Consider the following 25,844-nt stretch of genomic DNA (forward strand, 5'->3'; position numbering starts at 1 on the left):
CCCCTCTGGAATGTAAGAAAGCTAGTAGTGCTAGTACAAGTCTACAGTGTGATACTATACTAAATTTATAATTTTTTTTTTTTTTACATTTCAGACTGGCTTGGCTATTAGCTTCATCACTGTGTGGGGCGTGTGTTTGTCATCAGCATAAGGTAGGATGCTTTTTTTTTCAAGAGGCATATTCAAAGAATGAGTCATGTTTGGGTTTGTAACCTCTGCTGGGAAAAGGGAAACCAAAGAAGCAAAAGTCTTTCAGGTTTAAATCAGCTTCCAAGAAGTGAATGCATTTGCATTACTGCAATTTACCTTTATAGCTACATAGGTGTGATGTAATACTTCCCAAATAAAGCAAGTTGTATCATCAGTGAGCTTGAAACCAAGTTCACTGTCATTTGCCCTCAGTTATGTTGCATGGTGACTTTGAGGTCATGAATCTATCACAGAGGCCATTGTTTAAGATTACTGCTGAAGCATATGTCAATAGACCATTATCCTCTACCACATAATGCTCCCAGTATAGAACCACTATACTTTACACCACTACAACTGCATTGTTGGAGTATGTTTTTGTACTCCTTTACAAAATCTTTAATATTTCAAGATAACAATATCTCAATTGACTAGGGTCTGAAAATTCCGAGAATTTTCAAAGTTGGAAACTTTCCATGAGAATTAATCAGGAATTTACCAAATTGAAGGTTGGCTCTTAATAGGGAACTTAAATATAGTAGGGGAAAATATATTTTAGTTTAATCCTGACTAAAGCAACCAGTTTTCATGCAAGTACAGTTGAATATCTATGCTATTCCTCAATCACATGCACATAGCACACTGCTTACTGCAGGGCTATTGAGACCACGCCCCCTACATGCACTGTGCATTCCTCCATCACATGCACATGTGATTTCTAGAATCCTGCAGAGGCTTGAGAAGCTGGGAAGATGCTTTTTTTATTTGCATGTTTTTTGTTAATTTTTGAATGGGTTCTGGTCGGGGGGATGAGTAATATTTAACTCAACATTCATGTTTTTGTTCCTCAATGAAATAATTGATTGTTCAATAAAATATTTAACACTTCATTAAGTTCTACTTACAAATAAATCTGTTTTAATTGTATTACTTTGGATGGATGTCTGCTTATAACAAAACAAATATTTATGCTTGGATATGATACCTTTCCATTAAATTACCCTCAATTCCCATTAATTCCCATAAATTCACATTTTTTCAAATTTTGAATATTTCCAAAAGTCCCCGGCTTAACTTCCCATGGAAATTTAATGGAAATTTCCCACCCCTTTGCAACCCCACAATTGACTAATATCCTCTATCAAATAATTCTTCCAGTAATAACAAGCACCCAGGATTGTGGCTATGCACAGGTATGTGAGGAGCAGCTTGGTAGCACATCTTATTAGGTAGTATTACTTAATAGAACACCTGATACTTTAATATATAATTCATTTACACAATTATCATAAAAGATTAAAATAAGTGTAAAGCTTGTTAAATCTGCCAATCAAGACCTGTATTTTTCTTTCTCTCAAAACGTCATCATAAAACATTTAAAGTGGAGTTCAGAAAGTGCAGGATAAGCTTGGGCAAACATAAATGCACTTACTTTAGAGTACCACATTTGTAAGACATGATTTAACTTAGAAGACATGTATAAGTCAGAGACAAGTACAGAATGAGAGAATATAATTGGAAAAAATGAATGATAGTAAAAAAAAAAAAAAAGACACATTTTGCATTTGCATTTTAAAATAATATTTTATTTATTTTACATTTCTTCCTACTGATTTTCATCAAAAGGTTACGTGCCCCTCCTTTTGTAAATTAGGAACTAAGAATATTTAAAATGTTATGAGGCTAAAAAGGGTTCAATTCAAACCCTCATGTTTGTTGTTAGCTCAAGTTGACACTGAAAGATAGGAAAGCCACTGTCTCGTTCCTCACTGATGCAAAGAGCCAGTTTTTTGCACTTATTTTGGCCAGGCCCAGAGAGTAGGTTTTGAGAGGGGATGAAGAAGTTTTGTAGAACACCTTTCCTCAGATGAGCCAGAAAGTCCTCCAGGAGCTGCAGGAAACACTGGTTCAGATCTGACACCCTCCAGTCACTGTCTTTGGTTCTGGAGCAGCAGGCATGCAGCAGAGTGGTCTTGGCATGGTAGGAGCAGAACTTGTCGAATGAAGAGTCCTTCTCTTTTAGCAGACTGAGGAGGTGCTTGAGGAGTTTCAGACATTCCTTCCTGTGTGTGGAGTATAGAGCAAAGGAAATACCTAAGTGATTAGAACCCACAAACAGAGAGATTTTATTTTATTTGTGTTTAATATTTATAACTATTGCGTGACACATAAAAGAAAGTCCAGATTTTCCCATGTGAAAGAAATATCCTTACCTGCAGCAGCGTACCCCGCCTTTCTCACAGCATGTCTTCTCTGACCCATGATTTTTCATGATGCCCTTCTCGACATGAGAGAATGAAACCCGCCAAACATCTGTGTGATGAAAATCCTTTATGGTAGGGGAACTTGAAGCTTCTTTTTTATTCTACAGAGGCATCACTCATGATTTAGATGATGTGGAAACACCGCAATTGTGATGAGTTAACATGATATGAAACTGCTGAATTCAGTTAATATGTTTCTTCTGTTTTTCCTGTATGGGTACTTCTATTAGTCCCAACAAATACAAGTATATCAAACACAAGGACTCTGGGCATGAGCTTCAAATATTAAGCATGAAACTTACCCTTTGCAAGAACGCCATCATTCTCCACATTGCCTCTGCCTTCGTATTTTGGGACAAGATAGTATGGCTTCAACCTGTAGTCCCGCCTTACTTTTGTGCCCAGCCATCCCTCTATTCGAAGGCCATCTTTGGTGAAAGAGGGCCAGGTTGATTTAACTACTATACTGAGAACAACGTCTAGTGAAATGGTGACTGAATTCACTTTGGTGTTCAGGGTCACAGCAGGGCAGCCTTTTTTCTTTTTGGTCAGCTCCCATTCTGAAAGACCACAAAAGGAGAGCAAGAAGAAAAAAGTGAGTAAATCATGTAGCCACAGAATTGTTGCAGGTACAGGGACCACATCTGACAAAAACTCTGCCCACTCAATTCAATTCAATTTGCTTTATTGGCATGAACAAAGACATGTTGTTGCCAAAGCCCATAAAATTCATACACATACATTACATATATATTCATTACATATTATATTCATTACATATATATTCATTACATATTACATATATTACATATTTCATGTGCATTAATGAATGATGCGATATGCTCATAAACCTAAAATCACCTAAAATCACCTCACCTAAAATCAGATATTATGGGATGGTGCGTCCCTCAGGCTGTGTGTGAATGTTGGGAAGTTTGTTACCATTATAGTAATTTCTCTGTAGTAGGAATCTCTTAGTAAAGAGAACTTGCTACAGTGAAGGAGGAAGTGCATCTCTGTCTCTATGTCCCCTGTAGAGCAGTAAGCACATAGACACTCCTCTCTGGGCAGCCATGTCTGCCTGTCTCTCCCCGTCTCTACAGCTAGCTGGTGGTCACTCAGCCTGTATTTGGTCAGGATACTTCTTTGTTTTGTATCTCTGACACTGTACAGATATTCAGACAATTTATAATCACGGTTTAGGGTCAAATAACAATTCATTCTACTTTGGGTCTTTGTTTGGATTCTCCAGTGTTCTAAATACAGATCTTTGGAGTGCTTCATGATGAGTTTAATTTGGTTGTGTTTTGGATCAGTGCTGACTGGAGTCTGGCTGATTAGCTTCCTCACCAGCTGACTAAGGGGACTGTTTTAAGGGTTAATGTTAATGTCTATCTGACATTAAAAAAAAGTGCTGAATTCAGTACTCACCTGGATATTTCTTTGCACATTTCTTCACTTCCTCCCTGAATTCGCGAAGCATTTCGCTGGCAGATAAAGTGTCGGCCTCTTGGAACTTCTGCAAAGGGCCGCTGCTCCGCTTCAGGCCCACACTGTAAAAGGCTCCATCATCTCCAAAGGGTTCAACTTTCACCCGGTCAACAGGAATGGGCAGCATCACATCAAACTCATCAGGACTGGAAATCTGTATACATAAACACATACTGAAACATTTTATTCTGAGTGCTAGATGCCACTTGTTGACGACTAGCCCTTAATCCTGGACAAAATTAAACCTAGTGCTTTTTTGAGAACAGTGACATGACAGACTTACCTTGAGATTTTCGTAGTAACTTCCAGTACGTAGTGATGCTTCTACTTTTGCAAAAGATTGGGTGTTCTTCAAATGTGCAATTATATTGTCAATCAGATTATTGACAACTACTGATGCATCTGATTGTTCTCTCTTCTTAATCTTCAACTTTTCCAGAGTTTTGTGGAGGACAGAGTCCACTGCTGTTTTGCCTTTTATTGAATCCTTTTTGATGGTCTCTGGTGCCACAGGCTGCATCTTTGTGGTCTCCTCCAAAGACTTGAGTGATGGTCTTTCTTTTTTATTACATGACTTTTCTTTTGTAGTATCTTTCAAAGCCTTCTTGGTATCCTTTGGTGTCTCTGGCTGCGTCTTTTTTATCCCCTCATCAGATTGTTGAGTTGTTTTTGCCTTGTCAGTACAAGTTTTTGGTTTTGTGGTTTTTGCAGGAGCTTTTGTGGTAGCTACAGGTGTCCTTTGATGACTGGTGGTTTCCTTCTGTGGGCTCAGTACAGGTGGCTTCTCTGCAGTTTGGCTTGTCGTCTTTTGCTCCTTTGGCGTCCGTGCCTTTGCTGTGTCATTCTTCTTCTCTTGTGAAAAGTCCTTCTCTGAACTTTTGGGCAGAGTTGGTGGTTTCAAGTTCTCCGGGCTGGTTTTACTCTCGTCAAGGCTCTTTGCCTTGCGTGGTCTCCCTCTACCAGTCATGCTGATGCAATGAAATAATACAACTGCTCTGTCCGAGATAAACTACAAATGTTTCCGGCATGTCTCTGAGAACACACCCCTTAACAAGTCGACATGCCATACATTGACAAACAGCTACATCTTGTGGACAAAGATATGTAATGCAGGGACGTTTAGTGTTTGTCTGACCTTACATGATTTGAAAGTTCAAGGGATTTGATTGACCTGCCACTTTACCCCACACTCTGAAAAATGATTCAAGACCCTAGCCAAAGGTTCTTGGTTGAAACATGTTTAATGTTGCAAAGAGGCTCATGCCATCTTACAGTAAGGTGCAGTAGCTTATGCCAATTTAAGCTTCTCCAGTGCAAGTGCAAAGTTAGCAAAACTCCAATTAAAGTGCTCTAAGATTCAACAGGGGGTCTCCTTAGAGTCCCCTGGGAAGGATACATTTGAAACATTAGTTCGAAGTGCTTTTTTAAAGCTTTAACATGACAAATCACAAAGATCTACTAATCTACTTCTCAGAAGAATATAGTCTAATTTCTTGCCTACGGCTCCTAAAGAGCACCTTGTATTTGCAAACAAACACTAAAAGCAAGACAACATGTACCATATAAACAGACCAGTGCCTGCACTCCAAATAGCTAGAGGGTTGATAAATTTCAGTACCTCTAATAGCTCAATGTCTTAATATCACAGAAAGGTATTGCCATGAATCAAATCAACAGTGCACGATTAAAACTACCTGTTTGATATTACATTGAACGTTATGGTAATCTAATCACTTAAATGGAGTCAAGAGTGCCGCCTCAAGGATTTCAGATCTAAATGTTGTTCTTTCCTTCGAATGCTTTTGCGATGCATTGTGATGATTAACCAGTCTTTGATAATTACGTTGAAGCAGCCAATTGTAGGATGGAGTTGGATGACCGATGTCCTGCCGTGGGAGACCTTGGGGTCGGCAGAGTAGCACAACATTCATTTGTTCCTCTGGGCCTTCTGGGCAGACTTGGTAACTTTACCAGTGGTGGAGGCCTTCTTCTCCACGCCCTTAATCACACCAACGGCTACGGTCTGCCGCATGTCACGCACTGCAAAGCGACCTGCAGGGTGAGAAAGAGCCAAGTTATATTTTGGATTATGCTTTATAATCCTGAGTGCCTTTGATTCTGTGTTCTACACTTTAACTCACCAAGTGGAGGGTACTCAGAAAAGCTCTCGACACACATCGGCTTGCCAGGAATCATATCCACAATAGCGGCATCTCCAGACTTGAGGGATTTAGGGTTGTCCTCCAGCTTCTTGCCAGAGCGCCGATCAATCTTTTCCTTGAGCTCTGCAAACTTGCAGGCAATGTGAGCTGTGTGGCAGTCCAGCACAGGAGCGTAACCAGCACTTATCTGGCCGGGGTGATTGAGGATGATCACCTTCAAAGTGATGAGACAAGATAGATGGCTATTGATAGAAAGATTATTTACTTCCTGTCCAATAAGTTCACTAGTAAGACTAGGCTTTTGGCTTGTTCAGCATCAAAACATTTTTTTTAAAAATAGTTTTAACTTAAGAATGGCCGATAGTATTGAAAAAAAGATCCCTTTCCATATTTACCTGAGCAGTGAAGTTGGCGGCCTCCTGGGGTGGGTCGTTCTTGCTATCACCAGCCACATTGCCACGGCGAATATCTTTGACTGAGACATTCTTGACGTTGAAGCCCACATTGTCACCAGGGAGGGCCTCAGTCAGCGCCTCATGGTGCATCTCCACAGACTTCACCTCGGTCGTCACATTTACGGGTGCAAAGGTCACCACCATGCCAGGCTTGAGTACACCAGTTTCCACACGGCCTACAGGCACAGTGCCGATACCTGAGAAGACGACCAGAGCAGAGACCGTTCAGTAAACGACATTTAAGTGAACATAACCTTGCATATGCAATTTCAGTTTTTCAGAATAACAGCATTCCCTACTCCCAGAGTGTTTAGATGTCACATATGTCTTAATAAGTGAGCTTCATGCCTCCAATCTTGTACACGTCCTGCAGGGGTAGACGTAGAGGTTTGTCTGTTGGACGAGACGGGGGCTGGATGGCATCCAGAGCCTCCAGTAGCGTCGTCCCTGATGCATTGCCTTCTTTTCTGGTGATCTTCCATCCTTTAAACCATGTCATCTGGAAAAAAGAGATTGTTTTGTTTGGCTGTTGTCAGTTTAAAGCCCACATGATCCCACAAAGCAACAGGATGGAAACTCAAGGAAACTAATGTTGACTAAAAAGCTACATTGGCTATCTTTGTAGATGAAGTGAGATTGATGTAAAAGAATGTGTTACTATCATTAATATTAATATTAATATTAATATTCTCATATCTTTGCACTGGCTTCCAGTTAAATGTAGGATCCAGTTCAAAATTCTTGTTGTTGTGTACAGAGCGCTCAATGGACAGGCGCCAGTCTACATTAGGGAGCTGCTGAAGCCTTATAACTCCAGCAGGTCTCTGAGGTCCTCTGATCAGGGTTTACTGGTTGTGCCTCGTACCAGGTTACAAACTAAAGGAGACAGTGCTTTCCAGGTTGTTGGTCCTAAACTCTGGAACAGTCTCCCTGAGGAACTGAGAACTGTGGACTCAGTGTGTGACATGTTTAAAAAGCAGTTGAAGACCTATCTGTTTAGACTTGCCTTTGTTTAATCTGTCTGTTTTTATGTAATGTTTTGTATGTATTTGCAATCTCTGTTTTGCCTTTAATGTTTTTCTATTGTTGTTGTTGTAAAGCATGTGTGACTTCTGTTCTTGCTCTATAAATACATTTTACTTACTTACTTACTTACATAATTCTGTTTAAGTCAAACTATTTTGCAAGGCTGGTTATTTGAAGTTGTACAGATAGACAGTCACGGTAAATTGTTAGCCTTCAAGCTGCACTAGCCATTCAAATCACTATTCAAATACAAGGATCTGCATGTCTCACTTGCTCTTAAGGTGCAGTATTTGCATAACCACTTGATTTGATCTCCTTACATTTGGGCTGGGCTCAAGCATGTTGTCTCCATTCCAGCCTGAAATTGGTACAAAGGCAACAGTGTCTGGATTGTAGCCAATCTTCTTGATGTAGGTGCTCACTTCCTTCACAATTTCCTCGTAGCGCTTCTGGCTGTAGTTTGGCTCAGTGGAGTCCATCTTGTTGATGCCCACAATGAGCTGCTTAACTCCCAGAGTGTAGGCCAGGAGGGCGTGCTCACGGGTCTGGCCGTTCTTGGAAATGCCTGCCTCGAACTCTCCAACACCAGCCGCCACAATCAGCACGGCACAGTCTGCCTGAAGATGAAAGGTAAAACATTGACACTGTTAGTACCCAGCAGCTGTGACTAATTCACTGAATGTATTAAAACTTTTTCTTCTTCAAATTTCAAACAAAATAAAATATGTTGTTTACAGAGACATTTCATATGCTACAGTTCATGTCATTAACCTATGAATAAAAACCTGTTCTCCTGTTCTACCCTTGAGACAAATCTCTAAAGACAAGAGTAGCTGGTCAATCCTTCTAAAAAGGCTACGAGGCTTAAAAAAAGACACCATAGCTTTTCCATTCAGCATGTACAGCACATATAATGCCTGAAGCATCCTCAAGTGACATACCTGTGAGGTCCCAGTGATCATGTTCTTGATGAAATCCCTGTGACCCGGAGCATCAATGATGGTCACATAGTACTTGCTGGTTTCAAACTTCCACAGTGAGATGTCTATGGTAATTCCACGCTCCCTTTCTGCCTTTAGCTTGTCCAGCACCCAGGCATACTTGAATGACCCCTTTCCCATCTGAGAAATAATAACACATGTTGGTTGGTTTATTACAGGCACAACTTGTGGCGAAAGCGCTTGGGGACCCGATCTAGAGGGAAGGCAATTTGGGGATTTTAAAAGCCGTCTCCCCGCTCTGGCCTGCTTCTTCTTACCTCAGCAGCTTCCTTCTCAAACTTCTCGATGGTCCTCTTGTCGATACCCCCACATTTGTAGATGAGGTGGCCTGTGGTGGTGGACTTTCCAGAGTCCACATGGCCGATCACAACAATGTTGATGTGGAGTTTCTCCTTTCCCATGGTGACTGGAGTGAGCTGGAGTCACAAGACCGTCTGTGTGCTAGAACCAGTGTTGAATTACAGTCAGTGGAGTACACAGATGGTTTACAGAGCAGGACACAAAAACTTGTGATCGACACATTGAAAATATTTCTCAAGGGTGGAAAGTCGAGGGACATTTAATAATCTGGTATTTTCACAGTAACAGAGCTGGATATTCAGCATATCAGTTGCGGTACCAGAGATAAAAACATGAGTAGAGTGCTAATGCCTCCTGGAATGACTGGCAGAGAGAAAAGTTAGAATTCTTCACAGGAAAAGAGACATGATTTTCTTTAGTTTGTTATCCCTGACTTCCAATAAATGTTGCCTGAAGAATGATATCCATGGCCACTAAACTGCGCACAAAACACTCTGCCCCTCCTACCCTCCAGTCCTCCATCCATCCACACGCCTGCTCTCATCTTTCACATCCAGCCTGCTCTCCCGTCCCTGCTGCTCCGCTTGGCTGTGCACAGGACAACAAGGCTCTGATGTTTCCAAGCACCGTCTTCTTTTCACACACAAACAGCTTCAACCCAAGCCCGAATCCACCATTTTGTCAGGTCCTATCCACTGATAGGGTAGCAGCCATTTCTCAGACACTGCAGTGCATTTCACACAGGTTAATGCAGGGGGAGGGCACACAGACTGGGGTAAACTCTGCAGGAGTGTTGTGGCTCTGATCTGGAGTACAAGAACTCACATATGCACAGACGACTCTTCTTTTGAGTAATCCTTGAGAGTGAAGGTTTATTTCATTTGATCTGAGTCTAGGTTGAAAAGCCCAGTAGCTGTAGTCCTACTGTAACATGAATCCCCACATGATCTTGGCCAGACTTGTACAGGTGAACTCAGAGCCAGGACACATACACATGCGCGTAGTTAAACACTTTTCATACGCCACAGCAGCTGCCGCAGTGCGCTTTGATGCACGTAAGATGATAAAGCAGTAGAGAATGCGTATTAAATGTTGCAGCCCCTACGATAAAGCCAATGTCTAAAGGATTTAAGGGAAATGTCACCCCTCCGCCATGTTCTGTCATCTGCTCTGTTACTGACGTCTGGGTGCGTATTAACTAGCAGCCGTCTGCCCTCTTTCCTGCATCACAACAACAATCCCCAAACACTGCCTGCAGCCTGACAACGCATTTTGATACTTTGATACATCATCAAAAGCGATGTTGACATCAATGCATTATTCCATGTGTCGGTTCGTACCTGAGAGATGGCCGGTGTCAGGTTGGGTGCAGGACCGATGGAGCTGAGGAGAGACGCTGATCCGGTTATAGCGCACAGGACAGGCGGGGGTGTTGCGTAATTGCGCGCGCTCGCTGCTGTGACTACAGCATCACAACGAGGGACCAGGAAAAGTTGGCGTAGTCGAGTTTATCATAGGACACTGGTGGGGCTTCCATTATCGGACGGTTGAGTGTACTATGCCATGCTTCGTGTTAAAATATTAAAGAGCCTGATGGCTTTCACTCTGTTCAGTATGCTATACTTCTAAATACCCTGAAAACATTGCTGCTTTTGACAGTTCGGCTGCTCTAACCGCATTATTTGACGTGGAAAAGTTTCAAAAAAGGAGAATACAAACCGCAGAGCATTCAATTATCACATTTTGTCAGAAAGAGACCTTATTCTTACGAAATACCTTGAATTACCAGATGTTCATATTACACTCCTACACTCTGGAGCAGCCTGCCAGAGATCAGACTTGCAGAATCAGTCCCTTGTTTTATGTCATTACTCAAAACACATTTTTACAGGAAAGCTTTTATTGTGTGATTTTATCTATTTTAACTCTGTTTTTAAGGGTCTGTTTTATAATATATTATATATAAATATTCAATTTGTAACATTGCATATATCTAAACTGTATTATATCTTTATTTATGTATTTTTATTTCATGTTATCTTCTCTTTTTTTTTATTGAAACTTCTTCTTGATTGTACTTATGTCTGGGTTGCTGTAACAACTGAATCCCCCCCCCACGGGATCAAAAAGTAATATCTTATCTTATATTAAGCTTGAATGCTTTTTAGTTTTTATCGCTCCATTATACTTCGCACTTCTTCTTGTTTTTATTGCCTACTGTGAAGCACTTTGTTACCTATATATAAATAAAGTATCATTATTATTGTTATTATTTATTTTTTTTGAACTGATGTCTGGCGGTGAATAAATAAAGTGAGGAGCGTCCTGTCACGTGCAGCAGGTGAAGCGCTTTCCAGACGCTCCCTGGACGGATTAAATTAAGCAGCGTACCCTTGACGTCAAGTGAGCCCGTCTGTGTGCCTGTCTGCTTGGTTTCTGAGGATGCAGGACTGCTGACGAAACAGCAGGGAAGCAACACGAAAGCTTTAATACACAGTTGTTTTGAAATGATGTATAAAAAAGTTCTGTAGTAAAATCTACAGATGTACTGTGTAACATTTGAAATTCAGTGAAGATGTCTCTGTGCATCCAGGGAGCGAGACTGAACAAGTATTTATTTTTTCCTTTATGTTTATGTAACTGTTTTTTTTTTTAGCACTTAACTGTAGCACAACATGTTTATGTTATACTCTCATAGTTACTTCATCACCTTGCAATACTCAGTTAGATTCAATTGGAATCATTTAAAAAGATTTTTGAAGGCTGTACCACTTTGGCAAATTATTAAAGTAGTGGAGCATAATGTGTGTACTTTTGCACATGCTCAGTATATTAGTAGGTTGAGGAGTATTTCAAATGTTGGTTCATTTGATGTTTCACTTTTTATTTATTTTGGCTTTTTTCTTGTTATCTATTGTGTTTTTAATATCTGTTCTTTTTAAATACTATTTGTTTTTATTGATTGTGTTTTTTAAGCTTGTACAGCACTTTGGCCAACTGCGGTTGTTTTATAAACATTCTATGTAAATAAAGTTGACTTGACTTGACTTTATATCAAAACTAAACTAAGTAATCAGAAATGCACTGACAAGAAGAAGACTGTGACAGTAGAAACTTAATAAAATAAACAAAAAAACAGTACAATATCACAAGGGAACATAGCTGTATGTAATGATGTATTTACAATAAAGGACAGAGATATAAGACACATTTCTGCAATATTTCCAGGTTGAAGGTTTACAATGGTTACCCTCATAGTACAGTGTGTATATACATATCACATAAAAGTCCCTTTATCCTATGTATACAGACACTAATGTAAACATGAAATAATAAAAATCAGTAACTAAAGCAACCCTTTATCAACAGGAGGAATCATCAGGCCTTAATTGTCTGACGCCATTATGCTAATGTTTTAAGGCACAAGTGCATGACATTTAAAACTAGGATAAGGATTATGAAGATGAAGTGTCTTGTTGACAGAAACTACAACAAAAAAAACATTCTCTGAGGACTGGTTTTGATTAACCCCTCTGGATTTACCTTTTAAGATGGCAAAGATAAAGTACATGTACAGTATGAGAAACTCATCATTTGGCCCGAAAGAGTGCAATCTGTATGGAAAGGAAATTTATCTACAGGTGTCTGTAGATGAAAAGTTTAGAATAAGAAACACATGTTGAATTTTCTAACCATGCTACTTGCATTCATTTCAAACTGGGATCTGATGCAACTGACACCAAATCGTTGAGAGCACATACTTGACTATGAAGCAGATCACTTCACATGTTAAAGTCAACAAACATCCTTATCAATCATTTTAAGACAGAAGATACCTGAGAATCAACACAAAGTGCAAATTCCTTCAGTTGAGTAACTCCACCAGGAACATCTCTCAAGCATTTTTTAGTTTCCCTACGGTAGATTGGTGTTAACACTTTTGAATCTTTTTAGTGTCATAAATAAAAATATCTTAACCCATGCTTTCACTATGCACAAGTTAAGGGCTGCTACCTGAAATAAAAGAGGTACCTGGTGGACATTACTCTGGAATTGAATACATATTGTAGCACACATAAAATCGTTAAAGTGCACAATATGAGAAATGGTCCATTTTTAATCACGTAAAGACAAAGAGCTTTAGAACTACTCTAAGGAGGCTTCACTGTAAGGCAAGTGTTTGTGCGTGCAGTGTTCACACAATTCTGTCTTTAAAAAAGCTATCAAATGTGTGTCTTCTTTGAGATGTCATATTTGTCATTATTAGGTCTAACGATTGAAAAATTAAAAAAGCTACACTCAGTGGCACTGTTAGGTTGCAAAGTAGCATATTTTGTGTTGTACCAAATTTTACAAACACAGTAAAATAACTCTTCTTTTGGCAATAAAACTCAAAAAGGATTTTACTGTGGAGTTAAAGGGTAAGAAAAATCTGAAGAAAGTGCTTTGGAGACAAAATTAACAACCGAGTCCAGTAAGTTGATTAACTGGTAAACTTGATTACTAGAAATAAACCACACAGGGATAGTTTTTCCTTCACAGCTTATATACCATAGTATTTATAATGCCTAACAACTAGACAGCCTTTAGCTATCTCAGCTTACTGTTTACTCAGTTGTTTCCTCATCTACAGATGAGAAAAACATCTTTCTGATATGCACGTCTTTGGAAATGCAAGCTGGGGTCGGTTGTTGTGCTCAATCATTATTTTGTCTCTGATAAATATCCATATACCTTAAACTGCAATCTTCATCGTTCATTGCTCTCTTGTAACCCACAGTCACAGTAAGGAACATTTAGAGTGTAATATGGCTGTTACTCACTGCTAGTTAACCGTGCTTTAAAATAACCAGCACAGCTGGAACGTCCCTTGATAAAAAATACCTGTTGATAAGTCTTTGATTGAGACTTATCCACCTGACCAACTTGAATCATTAAATGGACAAGTCTGGTTCTCATCCATCTGCCTCAGTCTCCATGAGAGTAAGATGCTTGGATGGCCCAGGGCTGAACTGTTCCTCTGCCAAACACAGTGTAGACTGATGCTCCAAACAGGTTGATGGCAGCAGCGATGTAGAAGACAACCTGCCATTCCTCTATGGTGTTCTAGGGAACAGATATTACAGTTAGTGACGGGCACTTCTAAATTAAAGAGGAGCTACTCCTCACTGGACATGTGTGTCAGTAATGATTTACCTCATGATCTGGCACATTCTGAGATATTGGCACAGAATACAAATTCAGGGAATCAACATTTTATAATTTGTTACATCTCCAAAAGTGTTTTACAAGAAATTGGCAAAAACAAATAATTTGAGACTTTAAGACATCTGACCAATCTGATTAATTTTTGGTTTACCTGACATTATCTAAATCTGATGCCTAATGGATAAAATAGATACAGAAATGCATCTGTGTTAATGTATTGGCTATTATCAAAACAGACAAAAAAGTCTGAGTCTGTGATCTCCAAAAAGGTCTATGGATGCCCCCTGATGGACACATGTTAACTTGCTAATCCCGCACTGACTAAACCAATTAGACAGAAGATGGAGCATCAAGCCAAAAATCACCATCTGTTTGGACAGGGGCACTGTTACCCAGAGTGACCCCTGTTAGTATGCAGGCAGCAGCATTCTACACAGTGAAATCCATAACCAAATTATGGATCACCATGATTCATATGAGACTGCACACAGGCTGTCAATGTTTAGAGAATACATGTGCAGACTGGTGAGTGAGTTTCTTACATGTTTGGTGAGTGCTCTTGCTATGACCGGTCCCACCATGCCAGGAATGGTGGCAAAGGTGTTAGTGATTCCCAGGAGAATACCAGCATACCTACAAACAGAAGGACATTCATTGTTAAAAGTCTTATTTTCCTGCTGAGACACACCTTTGTAACAGAATTGACTTCATCTATTTACAGCTGGAGGAGCTCTTTAAGTTATTATCATGTTAATCAAAATCAGGTTTTGACAATGAACTGCAGTGATGCTAACTAAACATTTTACCAGAGGAAAAAACTTTTTTTTTTTTTGCAAAATTTTATACTTAAATAAGAAATATCAAATATGTGATTACACATTTGCACACTTGCCACTGCACTATCGTTACAAAAATGCAAGAAAGCACCCCGTTTTTAACATTAATCCTTTGGAAAACAACAATTTCTTCAAAATGTGTGAAGTGAAAGCACCTTAACCACTTCACTGAAGACTCATCTTAAAGGGCAACTTGCAGGTTGGAGACCACAGTGAATCTATGTACTGAAAAGTGAGTTTTAAAATGACTAAATATATGACACAATAGTGACACCTGGAGTCACTTTTGTGAGTTGCATTGATAAATATGGGTTTTAAAGCCGCGCATGTGAATAAAGAGAAAGCAAATGTTTATTCATCTGAACATAGTGGACCACAAGTTCATAATTATTAACCTGTTATAGAAGTCAAAGAGAGCAGGAACACGACAGGATTAGGAACAATAAGGCCACAGGAGAGACTTCAAAGAGATATTTTTTAAAGGGACAGTTTTGTTTTGTTTTTTAAGTGGGGTTGCATAAGGTGCTTGTCATATTTTTACTCTAAATTTGTGACCTTGTATCTTGTAAACCATATAGCATCTGCATTAAGCTATTTCATCTGCTATTTTTTTAATTGATTGTTAAGACATTACACATTTTTGCTTTCCATTTTCCGTCACGTTGGACAAACATCATGTGTTCTCATATTACATTCATCTATCAGAGAGGTATTTCAAGTTTAACCATGTTTTGAAGTGAATCAGCTGATTAAAGGTGTTACGCACAGTGGAGACGCTCAGCTGGCGGCTGCGGCTGTGCATCAGGTCTCCACGAGCGCTTTTTAAAGAGGATCAATACAAAACTGCTGCCAACAATGACACGAAGGTTGACAACTTTAAACAGGACATTTCCCACCTTTGGATACAAAGCCAACAGACTGGTGGGAATTGCTAATAGGCTATGTTTGCAGAGCAGCAACATCAGAGCCGTCTGAGCTTTTCTGCCGCTGGACTGATTATGACCCGGTTGCGCTCCCAGCTGACACTTGACTGAATACACACGTTTATTTTTCTAAAATAAGAATGAGTAGGAAGAAAACTGGACACTGTGAGTCTGAAACACTTTTTGTATTGAATAGTATTATGAGCCTTATACATTATAAGACTATGTCAGCGGAGAATATTTTTATGAGCCTGATCGTTGAAATTAAGCGTGTTAAACATGTTGTACCCGTATTCAATACCGTCAGTTATATGTATTTTATTGCTGTAGTAAATATAATTTTGGGGGAAAAAACATATTTGGCATTGTTTTTCACATAAAAATAATGTTTTTTTCATTGATTAATCGTTAATTGATCGTTAACATTTCCAAAAATCGATCACGGAAAATACTTAAAATGTACATCCCTAGAAGCAACCAGACCTTATAATTTACAAAGATAATACAACTTTGTCATTCTTACGATGGCGCAATGTCAAGATGGTTGATGTTGAAACCAGAGGCAGAGACTCCGCCCAGAGAGGAGGAGATAGTGAGGAAGGTCAAAGCCAAGGTGTAGTTACAGCCTGTGTACCCGGCTGCCACCAGAAACACAGCCGGCCCGATCATACCTGCAGAGAAAACACAACAAAGGGAAGGAAACTGCTTTCACAATGTATAATATCCAGGGTTTATTGGAGGTCACTGTTTCCAACAAATATCATATTAAAAATGAAGAAACGCAGCTGCTGCTCCTTACCAACAAGTGAGAAAGCCTTTCGGACAATGACGGTGGGATAGAGGAGGCTCTCCCGCAGGTAATCTGCAAGCTGACCGCTCACTACGGCACACACAGCACAGCCCAGGTATGGAAGAGCTGACAGCATGCCATTCTATGGTGAACAGATGGACACAACAGCACATGATGTGAAGACTTTAACTCTATTTATGTAGGGATTATTTCACACCTAGCATCAGTGTTTTAAGATTACATTTAACTGAACGGATATCATAAACCAAACTGCGTTTATTTATTGCCGTAACATCACCTGTTGTATGCTGAAGCCCAGAATGTCGTTCATGTAGGTTGGTAGCAGGGTGAGGAGGGTGTAGAAGGTCCAGTTATAGGAGAAGTGAGCTACAACGATGGCCCACAGAGGTCTGGACGTCGCTATGGCTCCCCAGGGGATGACGCCTTTTGAGGTGGACAGCTGAAACACAAATGAAGAAGAAAACAGGAATAGAGACATGAGTCTGAGTTTTTTAGACTTAAAAAAGTTCATCTGCATTTCGTTAAAAGTTCACCTTGATCTGTACATCTTTTTTTTACTCTTAACATTGTTAATTTTTCACTGAAAATACACATGTAAATCTTGTTGTAGGATTAGAATGTCTCTTAACTTATCCTAAACCTCTCCGCTCTTTCACACACTGCTGGTTTCATTACTTGTTTTAGGTCTTACTCCCTTGTGCTGGCCAGAAAATTAGTCAACATGTCTCCTTTGTCTTGTTATACTTACTAATTTGACCTATTGTAAAGAAAAAAAAATACACTGCTCATTAACTACTAGTTATGGACACTTTCCAGATCCAGACTTAGAGGGCTACATCAGGTGGTATACACAAACCCGGATTAAGTTCCCAGTGCAAATGATGCACCCTGGATTAAAGAATAACCATCACTGTGAGTGTCAAAGGGGCAGCTTTGCTTCTGAATAGCATTAAAAACTGCTGAGTAATGGGGAGTTAAGTGACCTCACAGCTGAGTAAGAAGATAAGAATAAAATGCTGCAATACGCTGAGATTACGTAACAGCAGCATCTGATAACTTCACTGGACCTGAAATGCCTGTGAGCACTCTGCTTGCTCTCTGAGCTGTAAAGTCAAGAACACTACATAATTTCAAAATGTCTCTTTAACTCTTTTAAAATCTACTGGTACATGTAAAGAACACATAATGTTAGAAAACAGATGAGCCAGAACTCTGTTGTCTTTGGCCTGACACTCTGATTTGTCTGCCCTTGTGTGCATCACATATATAGGAGGAATAAAATGATCAATTCCATAAATCTGAGAGACTTTGGTTGTTATTTTTTAATACATATATATATATATATATATATATATATATATATATATAAAAAGGACACAGTCTGGTGATACCTCATTCTTGAGTGAGGCGGTGATGTAGTTTTTCTCTCGCTCTGATATTCGTGGGTGAGTGTTCGGACTGTCAAAGACAAGAAAGGCCCACAAGACAAACCACACCAGGCCGATGGCACCTGAACACACAAACAGGGAGTCATCACTCATTCTACCACACATCACCAGACATGTTTTTTTAAGTGGAAGTTCTGTAATGGGTATACATGTAAGCACATTTTCTTATTTAACTTGCTAAATCATCATTTCCACAGAAACAAACAGGAACAAAAGATCAGACACTGGAAACAGCTTGTCTGAAGCTGCAAAGAGCACAGCCGTGGAGAAGTGGTTGAACACCCACAGTATTTGAGTCTTGGAGTCTTTGCCCAAGGTCACTTGAGGACAGGAATAGGCATGAATGGAAGAAACTTAATTCAACACTGTATCAAGTCCCAAATAGTCAACACGAGAAACAATCTGAACTGTAACTACAAACCCATTTCCTTTAATCTCAGGGTTGTTAGATAAACAATAAGGTGTTTTTTTTATAACTTGACTATGGTGGCACTATCAGTGTAGGAATTCTTATAAATGTATTGTTTTACAAACTTAAGATAAATGCTTCACGTGTGTAAAAGTAATGTCAAAACCTTCTTCTTCCACTTATGAGTTAAACTTATAACTTTTTTTATTTCTTAAGTTATATTTTTGGGGCTTTTTGCCTTTATTTGATAGGACAGCTGTAGAGAGACAGGAAACGTGGGGAGTAGAGAGTTGGGGAAGACATGCAGGAAATAGTCGACCGGCCGGGAATTGAACCAGTGACCCCTGCGACGAGGGACTGTAGCCTCTGTATGTGGGGCGCTTAGACCGCTAGGCCACCAGCACCCTTTATGAGTTAAAGGTGCTCATACTTCTAATAACTCAAAAAATTGAAACTGTCGACACAATTCAAAAAATTCTTACACACTATAGGGCTGAGGAGCTGACAGATGATCAATCAATTCCAATAAAGCATCAAGGAATGAGGTCAAATAACTGTAAAATCTAAAGCAAAATTACACAGAACCAGCTGAGGGGCAGTTAGAAATCCTACAATATTTCATCACTCACTTAGCTGTTGGACTCTAAATCAGTGATTAACTCTAACAGGATGTATTTTTCCATTAAAATCTTATGACTAAGTGGTCAAAAGTAACAAAGCTACCCCAACCCCACCCTCCATCAGTGACCCCCCCCCAGTGACCCCCCCCCCAGTGTTTTACCAAAAAAGTAGAAGACGTAAGTCCAGTCCAGGTAGAAGCAGATTTCACCCGACAGAGGGAGAGAAATGACCGTCCCCAGCTGAGCCCCTGAGATGGAAGAGAAAAGACAAACATCTGTATCTCACAGCTGGCTGAGATGATTGTTGAGATACCGTACTAATACTTGACAGACAATGGACAAGTTGAAAATCCTACTAGGGTACCTGCAGATCCCAGAGGTATACTTTTTCATATCTGGTGGCAGGTTATCAGAAGTCCAGTTTATCATGATTTTGCCAATAAAGTCCTATTGAATCTGACATCAAGTTAAAAATGACCCTATATTTTCCATAAGCAGCAAAAGGTTTTAAAATCGATTGATTTTCTCTATTCATCCATCACCAATGTTTTAATACTTGTGCTTGATTTACTGATTTTTCAAAGTCCAGTGACAAACCTACACTGGAAACATTTTTAGGAAGTTGGTACACAGACTTGTTCTAAAAAGTGAAACAGGTTTGGCAGTCAAACCTTATCTTATCTTCTTGTCAGTGTTGTTTCATGTCTGTGTGTCTTACCAATGTATGAGATTGTGAGCAGTCGGCTCCTCTCCAGCGGCGGAGCCCATGCTGCCCACATAGTATACATTGCAGGGAAAGTGACTCCCTGAGGATGAGCACAAGAACATCAACAATAATAGTGCAGACGTAGAGATTGTTTTGCTGTCTGTGTTAGGTTTTAACATTCACTTGATTATTGTCGCTCAGAAATACATTTGAAGAGAAGTAGCTTATTGAGACATGGAATATTAGTCCCCCACCTCTCCTATCCCTTCCAGCACCCGGACAGCGATGAGGTAGCCTGCTCCTAAGTCAGCAGCCACAGGCGTGACCAGTGTAAAAACTGCTGTTCCCAGGATTCCAAAACCCATCAGCCACTTGGGACCATAGCGACTGGCCAGGTAGCCCCCAGGTATTTGTGTCAGGATATAGCCATAGAAGAAAGAGCCCAGGATCCAGCCCTGTGTCTGAGAGTCCCAGTCATACAGTCTGGCCTGTGAGGGGAGGAAGACAGAGCTATTTTAGGAGTTCAGCTAGATCAAATATTCATTATTGAATAAAGGCAGCTTTGGTGGTTGTTGGGCTGTGCCCATAAAAGTGTGTACATGTGCAACTTCCCATTAGTGAGTCTGTCTACAATCCTGCCATTCTTTGTACAATTACATGGTACAATTAAGGGGTAGGATTAGATAAGTTTTAACTTCTTCCAACTCCTTTTCGCACATGTAAAGTAAAATGTTTCAGTGCTTGCTAATGGAACTGATTGATTTTGTTTCTTTTGTATAACAATAATTTATTTTTTTGTATGTTTGTATAACTATTTCCTCTTTTCTACTTGTATGTTTTTTTTTTCTATTTTACTTTTACATGATCCAAATAAAGAAATCATACAAAAAATCAAATATTTAAAAAGCTGGTAAGTCCAGAAAAAGACATAAGTTCTCCCTTAGGCCTTGTTATGAAATGTCTGTGGAAAAGCATTGATCTGGATTGCTCATCAATAACAGCCATTGCTTAGTTGATTCATTTTACTCTTTAACCATGGGGCTGGATCATGCTATTTCTTGTTGGACAAAAACTGTGTCGAAACAGCAAAATGTATGCTTTAGTCCAAACTTTGATTACCTTGTTTGTTTTTTCTAAGATTAACAAACTGCTGACTTAACCAACTACAGCCTCCTGATTCAAATAATCCAGACAACTTAATTTTTTTTTTAACAAATGTGGAAAAGTTAGTTCCTCAGAGGGTATTTAAAGCTGTATACCTATCATTTATTTAAGAGTTTGTTGATATAAAATGGGTATTAATGTGGTTCTTTGACCCACATTGCATTTGAATGTGAGTTTGTGCATTCCCAACAGGGCCCACACATGGAGGTGTGAAACCACATTCTGAAATCCTAACTATTTGTGAAAATGATTAACAGCCTGTGATGGTAGATGCTGATTACTTAATTCTCACTTAAGTGTTTCAGGTATTTTTACTCAGCAAATCCACTTGTGTCTTGCAAATTTCAGTCACAGTCTGTCTCACCGTGTGGTTGTGTTTGGGTCGAACCGGGCTGGCGTGGGCAGGACAAACTGACATGCTGTGGTTGGTGCCAGATTGGTGGGTGGTGTTAAGCATGTCCACCATGGCCACACTGAGGTTCACCCGCAGGGAGTAGACCACAAAGAAGCCAAAGCAGGAGAGCAGTGCCAGGCTGTAGCGTGAAGAACAGCATGCTGGCGCTACAGGGTGAGGAAGAGAGACAAATAGATTAGAGGTGCAAGTACACAATGTGGAATATTCACTTTGAGTAATGTTAGTTTCAGAGGTGATCACTCTGAGAATATGAGAATACAAAACATTTACAAAACAATTGTTATCATGTTTAATGTATAGGATGCAGAAATGTGTTAGCTATATTTGTGCAACAGAATAAATCTACAGCTTTGCAGCAAACTGTGTTGTAGCTTGTAACTCACTGATTATAAACCGTGGATTTTTGCAAAGCTGCAATAAGACATTCATCCCTTTACTAGGTACACTTTTCTCAATCATTGACTAGATTAATTAGGAAATGTTAAAGTGATAGCACATTCCTTCTGATTTTGCAGTCATGGAAGCAATAGAGATGTGAGGTTTTCGAACGAGTCTGTCTTTTTAATGGCTCTTTTGAGTGAGCGAGGAGAACCGATTTGCAGTTGCGAGCCGTTCATTTGGGAGCCGTTTTTATATGCAGATTGCCCACGCTGTCTTCACCTGTCACCTGCGTGCCCCATGAGTCTGACATGGGACTTCCACCAGATCCGTGTCTGATCCGCTGCAGTCCGGCTCCGCGCGCTCCTGTCCGCCAACACCCACCGGTTGCGTTTTCGGAACGCAGCACGGAGCAGGACCGCCAGACAGCTGGAGTCAGATGACAGAGGTTTTCCTGCGGAAATCACTGAATCAAGAATTCTCCTCCTCCTCTCCTCATCCATGTTGTATTTATCAGCCTCTGAAAACCTCTGACTTGATGACTCCAGGCCTGGCTCCGCTCAAAATGACATTTAAAAAAAAAATAGAAGTCTTGCATATCTGATCCGTTGCGTTCCGACCTGCCGGATCAGAGACACAGCCGGAACGCAACGGAGCGGATCCAGTGGAAGTTAACACATTGACTAGAATAGAAACCTATCAGATCCAGTGCCGTGACGGATCGGAGACGGACCGGAGACGGACCGGACACGGATCGTGTGGAATTTGGCCTTGAGTTGTCACACTGCCTTCACATGAACGACCAATGCCATCTCTGAGTATGAGTTGTCCACAGCATACTCCATGCACGTGAATGCGCCTATAAATTCGCAGCTTACTCAAGGGAGGAGATTAGTCGGCGCTGCCGACTGGAGTAAAGACATTTATTTAATTTATTTAAAATTTTACAGTAAAGTTGTTTTGCATGGAAGTTATCTGTAGCCTGTGTAGTTTTTATTGTGCCACAAAGTGTTTTAGGTGAGGGAAAATTCAAAATAGTGATCTCACTGTCGAAGCATGGGGACATGGCACCATCTTATGGAATGTTTACAATGCCAAATTAAATTATAATCAATATTTCAGAATAATTCCCACCAATAGAGTATATATATTGGTGGGATGTGTAAGTTGTGTAAGTCTGATCCAAATCTTATCTTATAACTGCTACCAGTGATTGTTTCCTTGATAAAATTGAGTTACCCCTGGTTGACTTCTAAAAAAATGAACAAATATAACAATGAGCCAAAGAGCCAGTCTTTTGAACGTCTCTTTGAAAGGAACGGCTCCTCAAGATCTGGTTCCCTTAAAAGAGCCACAAATCCCATCTCTAAAAAGCAAGTTAGTGATTGCTGTTAACCCTTTCTTGAACATCCATAAAAAAATACAAATATCAAGTTACTCTATCAGTTTATTTCTGCATCTCATTTCTACATGCAATCTGTCTTTATTCAAATCTGCCGTATTTTGAGTCCTCAGATTTTGCATGAAGTGCAGCTACCTGTAGAAATGGGTCGTTATATAAACCACTGCTACCATATGGCTCATGTGTATCAGTTTTTCTACCACAGACACTGGCACAATAAAATCCAGTCAGTGGTCTTATCAAGCATGCTTCTGTGTTTGCATAGAAAACATCATTTAAAGCCGGCCTTTGAAAGTCATGTTTAATAAAGGCAAACTGCCCTGATGGATCCTCACTACGATGTCAAACAAACTGTTCCCTGGTGCTAACACATGCATCCTACCACTATGAAGAATTGTCAAAGTGCTGAATCTACGTGGGATACTTGGGTAGGACTCATTACACGGGTGTGCCAGTCTCATGATATGCACTGGGCAGATGTCACTCTACCTTGTGACTACCAGCATGTGTACACAGAAAAGGATAGGTGTGGAATGAATGCAACCTTAAAGAGAGGCTTTGTTAATATACTGGTTAGCTGACAAAGAAAGCTACTAATGTTATGATATGTTGTATTTTTTATGAGCTGATTAAAATGAGTTGAACAAATTTAACCCTCCTGTTATGTTGCGGGTCAAATTGACCCTTTTTAAAGTCTATTTTAGGCAATATATGCCTTCCAAACTAGCTCAATGCAGCATAAAAATCTGGGCAGCAGGTGTCATGTTAATTTATCAACATATCTTCATTAAAATAAAAAAACATTCAAAATGTAAAATATAATAAACAAAAATGTACGTCATGTAAAACAATTTTATTCATATTTAAGTCTTTCCAATGTACATTAAAAAAAGTTTAAACATGAATTTGAATGAAAAACGAGTGAGTTATCCTCATTGAACAATGATCTGTGAGAATTAAAGAACATCAATGGACCAAATCTTGATTTTAATGGTTAGTAATGGAGTTAAAAACTAGATTAAATAAAATGTGTATTGGGATTTTTTGGGGTTCTGACACTTTTGGATAATTGAATATGCCCCGGGTTAAATTGACCCAGGAACATTATTGCTGATCCAGAGAAACGAACATAACAGGAGGGTCAAAGGACACTCAGGTGATGATAATCTCTATGTTAGTACTTGGATAAAACCTATTTAGATTGGCCTATTTGGTAATTATAATCACTTTAGTCGTTACATTTTATCATGCAGGTGTTCATGTTATCAGTAATCTGTCCTCACAGTTAACATGAGCTCCCAAAGGATAAACGTGGTAAAACACAGTGCACTTCTAAGTCCTTTTCTAAGTTAAAAGACGAAAATCACCGCCCTGTGTGAAACATATGCTACCCGAAATGAACCTAGCCAGAGACACCTTATTGTTAGCCAGATGTGTTAGTGTGCTTGTTATTGTTCCTCTACCTCTCTGCACTCTGTCTTCCTGTCTTCTGTGAAGAAGAGGTGTCTCCTGCTCGTCCCCATCCGTGTCAGACACGTACTCCACCATTTTCAGTGAGAGATATTAAAAAGTGAGTCTACTGCATCACCGACTGAGCCAAAAGACAACAACAGGAGCAGCACACAAACTGAACTGGCTCGTCCGGTCAGCTGAGATCGACGGGCTCCACACACCGCTCAAGATGCATTCACGTGCTAGCCAAATAACCAGAAAAAAGAGTTCTCATCTGCAAACTTTTAATCAAGATGTGAAGATTTAAGTAGATTAAATTGGTACTCGACTTTCTGAGTAGAATAGACAGAGTTGTGGACATACAGCAGTGAACAATAGAAAATAAAACTAAATGATGGCTATATGGACCTCAAGTATAATAAATTATCATATTATATATAAATGTTGGCTTTAATGGTATTTATAAAATTGAAACTAGGATGTAACTTAGTATACGTGTCCACGCAGATTAGAAGTAGCGTTATTATTGTTTTCATGTTAGTGTTTTTGAACCCACCACAGTTGGAAAACTACTTTGCAGCTGGTGAAATGAAATCATCCGAGGTACATACGAATGCAGCAGGGCTGTCGTCAATTGACGAGTACGCCTAAACAGGAAGTAAGTAACTTGTCCGACAAGGGGAGGAGCATGTATCTGCAGAGCCAGAGGCTGCAGATTCAGAACCATATTTACAGGCCTTATTTACACAGTCTATACTGCAGACACATAATGTTGGGAGTTGACTGCAGGTGAAAAATCAACATTGAATTGTTGGCAAAACAAACTTAAAAGAAGAAATTGTATGCTAGTCATCAGAACAACATTTTGGATGGAGACAATGCTATTTATTTATTTATTTATTTATTTATTTATTTATTTATTTATTTATTTATTTATTTATTTATTCATTATTTATTTATTTATTTACTTATTATTTATTTTATTTTTAAAGACATGTTATTGATGTTCTCTGAATAATATTGACTCCATTGTTGTAACTCATTGAGCCATGGTTGGTTTCAACCCTGTTTGTGTGTTTTCCACCTTGTTGAGCTCTTTTCCACCCTGTTAGTTACATCCTTTTCTTAAACAATTTAACAACAATGTTTGTTGTTTTCATGTGTTTATGTTAATTTTGGAGTTT

At 39.5% G+C, this 25,844-nt stretch overlaps 2 protein-coding genes across 4 annotated transcripts; both read right to left on the minus strand.

The window, feature by feature from the left end:
* Window positions 1–1,753: 1,753 nt before the first annotated feature.
* Window positions 1,754–10,482, minus strand: LOC117811947 (elongation factor 1-alpha, somatic form). Of its 3 annotated transcripts, XM_034682452.1 has the most exons (10): window positions 10,229–10,474; window positions 8,846–9,029; window positions 8,529–8,708; window positions 7,908–8,204; window positions 6,910–7,060; window positions 6,502–6,758; window positions 6,086–6,320; window positions 4,228–5,996; window positions 3,885–4,098; window positions 2,756–3,013 (listed from the first exon to the last, which is right to left on the minus strand). In XM_034682452.1, exons 2-8 carry the CDS (start codon window positions 8,987–8,989, stop codon window positions 5,872–5,874), a joined length of 1,389 nt encoding a protein of 462 aa, XP_034538343.1. In that variant the 5' UTR covers window positions 8,990–9,029; window positions 10,229–10,474; the 3' UTR covers window positions 2,756–3,013; window positions 3,885–4,098; window positions 4,228–5,871. The 3 variants fall into 3 exon arrangements, with proteins under 3 accessions (XP_034538342.1, XP_034538343.1, XP_034538344.1); XM_034682453.1 differs by having other exon boundaries at window positions 3,885–5,996; window positions 6,086–6,348; window positions 10,229–10,482; XM_034682451.1 differs by lacking the exons at window positions 6,086–6,320; window positions 6,502–6,758; window positions 6,910–7,060; ... (2 more) ...; window positions 8,846–9,029; window positions 10,229–10,474 and adding exons at window positions 1,754–2,252; window positions 2,403–2,502 and having other exon boundaries at window positions 4,228–4,994.
* A 1,528-nt stretch (window positions 10,483–12,010) lies between these two features.
* On the minus strand, window positions 12,011–24,867 carry slc17a5 (solute carrier family 17 member 5). Its single transcript, XM_034682492.1, has 11 exons — window positions 24,672–24,867; window positions 21,378–21,574; window positions 20,104–20,337; window positions 19,862–19,949; window positions 19,305–19,391; window positions 18,058–18,176; window positions 16,944–17,105; window positions 16,655–16,787; window positions 16,379–16,526; window positions 14,639–14,729; window positions 12,011–13,994 (listed from the first exon to the last, which is right to left on the minus strand). Exons 1-11 carry the CDS (start codon window positions 24,754–24,756, stop codon window positions 13,857–13,859), a joined length of 1,482 nt encoding a protein of 493 aa, XP_034538383.1. The 5' UTR covers window positions 24,757–24,867; the 3' UTR covers window positions 12,011–13,856.
* Between the last annotated feature and the right edge of the window lie 977 nt (window positions 24,868–25,844).

The sequence above is a fragment of the Notolabrus celidotus genome, chromosome 4, assembly GCF_009762535.1.
Source record: "Notolabrus celidotus isolate fNotCel1 chromosome 4, fNotCel1.pri, whole genome shotgun sequence".
Lineage (NCBI taxonomy): Eukaryota > Metazoa > Chordata > Actinopteri > Labriformes > Labridae > Notolabrus > Notolabrus celidotus.

Coding starts and splice junctions, on each gene's coding strand:
- slc17a5 (XM_034682492.1), bottom strand. CDS start 24,756: ATGGTGGAGTACGTGTCTGACACGGATGGGGACGAGCAGGAGACACCT. Junction 19,950..20,103: donor TGCTGGAAGGGATAGGAGAG/GTGGGGGACTAA, acceptor GCTCATCCTCAG/GGAGTCACTTTCCCTGCAAT. Junction 16,527..16,654: donor AAAGGCTTTCTCACTTGTTG/GTAAGGAGCAGC, acceptor TTTTCTCTGCAG/GTATGATCGGGCCGGCTGTG.
- LOC117811947 (XM_034682451.1), bottom strand. CDS start 4,911: ATGACTGGTAGAGGGAGACCACGCAAGGCAAAGAGCCTTGACGAGAGT. Junction 3,014..3,884: donor ATGTGCAAAGAAATATCCAG/GTGAGTACTGAA, acceptor GTGGTCTTTCAG/AATGGGAGCTGACCAAAAAG. Junction 2,503..2,755: donor TGATGGCGTTCTTGCAAAGG/GTAAGTTTCATG, acceptor TTCATCACACAG/ATGTTTGGCGGGTTTCATTC.